The sequence below is a fragment of the Oreochromis aureus genome, linkage group 14 (assembly GCF_013358895.1).
Source record: "Oreochromis aureus strain Israel breed Guangdong linkage group 14, ZZ_aureus, whole genome shotgun sequence".
Taxonomy (NCBI): domain Eukaryota; kingdom Metazoa; phylum Chordata; class Actinopteri; order Cichliformes; family Cichlidae; genus Oreochromis; species Oreochromis aureus.
In genome coordinates, this window is record NC_052955.1 from 10,529,945 (window position 1) to 10,533,682 (window position 3,738).

Below are 3,738 nucleotides of genomic sequence, written 5' to 3' on the forward strand. Positions count from 1 at the left end.
ATACTCGTCATATACCTTTATGTATATCTTTATATTTTTACCAGGAAATCCTTCTCCTCTCATGTAAGGTCTCGAGGGGGTTTTCTACATTTAATCATTAGTTATCTGTCTCGCTCATGTCTGAGGTAGGCTCGCTTAGCATGGGGGGGTCTAGCCTTAGGACCCTTACTGGATAGAGACGCCCCAGGCAGGAATCGAACTTGCAACCCTCTTGCAAGAGGGTATAGCAGCTATCCAGCTGCTATATGCATATTGTGGGGTGGCTGTGGCTGAAGTGGTAGAGCAGATCAGCTACTGATTGGAAGGTTGGTGGCTTCCCCAGTCTGCATCCCAAATATCCAAGATACTAACCCCAAGTTGCCCTCCGATGCGTTTATCGGAGTGTGAATGTTGATTACTTTGCACTTGAGTTTAGAAGTGCTTGTATTAGTGGGTGGGAATGGGTGAATGACGCATGTTTTATACAGCGCTTTGAGTACTCGGGGAGAGTAGAAAAGCACTATATAAGAATCAGTCATTTACCAATTATTATTCATCTCTTGCTCTGTTCTACAGCATGTCTTCATCCTGTCTTCCTTCCATCACCGGCTGCCCTTCTATCTGCAGCTTTGTGCTGCAGATAGCTGCCCCTTCCTGAGCCTGGTTCTGCCAGAATTTTCTTGAGTCCCTCTTTATGAATTTACCAATGCACTTTAACTTTACTTACTTGTAACTCACTGTTACTTATTATTAGTTTTGGTTTTATTAATTTTAATCATCAGGGGTCGGTTAAACTAACTTAACCGGAATGAAAGGTGGCACACAAATGAATTGCTAATTTGAAATTACTGTTGTCACAGTGACCTGCTGACTCAGTTCACAAGAATCTAGTCATATGTCTTAAATTTCTTATTTTAATAAGTAATATGTTTTTAATCATCTTTTTGACAATATGACATATCATAGTAAAAAAAATGATTTACAAGAGATGGACCAAATATGTTCCCTATCAATAAAGCCTGATGTTACTCAAGAGTTAATAATTCATTCACTCTGGTCATGATAATGATATAGGAGAGTAAAAACATACTTTATGAATAAAGTGACTCACAAGAGTGATTCCCATTTTCTTTTTCCGATGTTTTGAATGTTGTTTTTTACAAAACAGTGAGAACCCACAGTATGAAAGACAAATGAAACTGAAAGTGAAAAATATAATGAGATTGACACAAGACGTTTCTCATTCACAAAAATTGAGGTGCAGTGAGGGAGAGAATGAATGCTGCAAGAAGCAAGCAAAACAATCCAACAATCCAAATCCAACCTTTTTGGACCTGACATTTAGGAAACTTGAGGGTGACCACATTCAAATTAAATAAAACAGAATATTTCTCCACTTAAACAGATTGCCAGCCTGTCCTGGGATTTGCTGTTTCACACACAAATATTCTCCAATGTCTTACAACTCTGATGAGGAAATACAGAAAATCCTTAAAATTATTCAAATAAAGTCATCATACTATCATACTATAATGATTGTAGGATATGTATGTTTGTATCTTCCCCATCCCCTCCTTGATGAGTGGACTAGTCTTGATGACACTTGCATAAACATTACCTATGGCACTGAGAGTGCCTATATATCTATATAGTGAATACAAATCTCCCAATCATATATAGTTATACATTAGACAGTTCAGTTAAGCATAGAAACTAATTGTGTGTCATGATGCCATGTGTATGTATGTTTGTATGTTCAGTGCTTATAGTACAGGCTTGCTAGTAGTTCACAGTAAACTAGCTATACATGCCAGCCGTTTTTTAATATCCTAAAGATCTTAGTTTTGATTTCAGTTGTCCTTAGACTGTACACAAAAGGATTAACAAGAGATGGGCCGAGGATGGTCCCAATAAGTAAACCCTGACGTTCTTCAAGGGATAATGCAACGCCTAATCTGGTTAAGACAATGATTATAAATGCAGGACAGTAATGACATGTTACACAAATTAAGTGACTCAGAAGAGTGCCCCCCATTTTCTTTTTGTCATTATTTGATAATTTGACAAAAGTCAATATCACACAATATGAGAGGCAAATGAAAATAAAAGTGAAGAATAAAATAAAAAATAATATAATAGCACCTAAATTTAAATAGTAATTTGGGTCGGCACAAGTGGTTCGTAGTACAGCAGCATAGTCACAGAAAGTGTACTTCAGTCTTGAGTAGCAGTGAGGGAGACGAACTACTACTGCAGGGGCAAGAGCTGCAAAACCACTACCAACAAACCACAGGATGTATGTAAGAAAAACAACACGTGTGTTTGTTAAATAACTGTGGTACTGAAAAGGACAGATTATAGCAATTAATCTATCAAATGCCATAATTGCTAAAGCAAGCCTCTCCATCACAGCTCCCAAGTGGAAAACAAACATTTGAATTATGCACTCCACATAGGATATGGTATTAACACCTGCAAGTAGAACCCCAATCATTGTTGGACTGGTACTTGAAGTGTAAATTATATCAACAACAGCAAGGTTGCAAACCAGAAGATACATTGGTTTATGTAATCTCTTGTCAAAAATAATGAAGAGGATATTTACCGTATTGGCAAGAACAACTAGTAGATAGATTATCAGCATAACCACACCAATTGCCTCCGGCCTTATAACTGTGTCAAAACCACCTATAATAAAGTGTGTTACATTGATTGAAGCATTCTGTAAATACATGTTCAACAAATTTTTTAAATTACAAGCTATTTCAAAATGTAATTGAATAAGTAACAAAATTAAAATGAATAGCTCCTCTCAAAGCAAGCGACAAATATATTTTAAATCTAAAATCATACACAAGTGTTACAAAACAAAAAAAAACAACTAACTGTTGTAAAGCCAAGCAGCTTTGGGTTAACCTGACAGCATGAAGCTTTTGTCTTTTTAAGTCTCACAAAAACCCTAAGATATCATTGGTCAGCTCCCTCACAATGGCTCTGGAGCTTGGTAATTCTTTGTATTTAAATATCACCAGAGATTGCAGATCCATGATGTCATCTCCTTCAGTGGTGCAATTAGGATGCATTGAATTGATACATTTTAATTCCATTTAAGCCAATCTCACTGCTCACAGACTTTTATTAACCTTTATCTAGACTCTTTATAAGTACACCACTACATCTTGGTATGGAGTTCCTCTAAGTTAAAAACAGTAAAAAAAATAAAAAATAAAAAAAAAAGCAAGAGCCACAAATCTTTGCAAATCTGGACTTGAATGCATGTGGATCTTGAATTCTCATCTTGTCTTGAAGCAGAGATAAGATCCTGAAGCGATTAAGACACAGACTCTCGCTGCTTTTTGATTGTGCCTATAAATTGTGTCCATAAAAATGATGAACAGAATGACAAAGGGCACCCACCGAGAATGGGTCTCATTTTCTACTGCATTAAGAGCATCACCAAGTATGGTGTTCACTCTGCCAGAAGGTGGCAGACTGCTGCCTACTGGGAGTCTGCGCTTTCTATTTTGTGTTTATGGATAAAGACAAAGAAGAAGTGGGGCCAGTGTTGCCAACTTAGCGACTTTGTCGCTATATTTAGCGAGTTTTCAGACCCCCTAGCGACTTTTTTTCTTAAAAAGTCGCTAAAAAGACGTGAAAGCACGTATCCCTTTACTCTCAACAAGCAGCGGTGCTGTAACACAGTCAGTTCTTCTTTTACTCTTTTACTCTTATGCTGTTTTGTGGATCACAAGGTTTAAA

General features: G+C 37.1%; 1 protein-coding gene across 1 annotated transcript; it reads right to left on the bottom strand.

Annotated features, from left to right (window-relative positions):
- Nucleotides 1-1,780: 1,780 nt before the first annotated feature.
- Nucleotides 1,781-2,713, bottom strand: LOC120432815 (olfactory receptor 6N1-like). Its single transcript, XM_039598032.1, has 2 exons — nt 2,150-2,713; nt 1,781-2,017 (listed from the first exon to the last, which is right to left on the bottom strand). The coding sequence occupies exons 1-2, from the start codon at nt 2,711-2,713 to the stop codon at nt 1,781-1,783; spliced, it is 801 nt and encodes a 266-aa protein (XP_039453966.1).
- Between the last annotated feature and the right edge of the window lie 1,025 nt (nt 2,714-3,738).

Coding starts and splice junctions, on each gene's coding strand:
- LOC120432815 (XM_039598032.1), bottom strand. CDS start 2,713: ATGTATTTACAGAATGCTTCAATCAATGTAACACACTTTATTATAGGT. Junction 2,018..2,149: donor CTGTACTACGAACCACTTGT/GCCGACCCAAAT, acceptor AATGACAAAAAG/AAAATGGGGGGCACTCTTCT.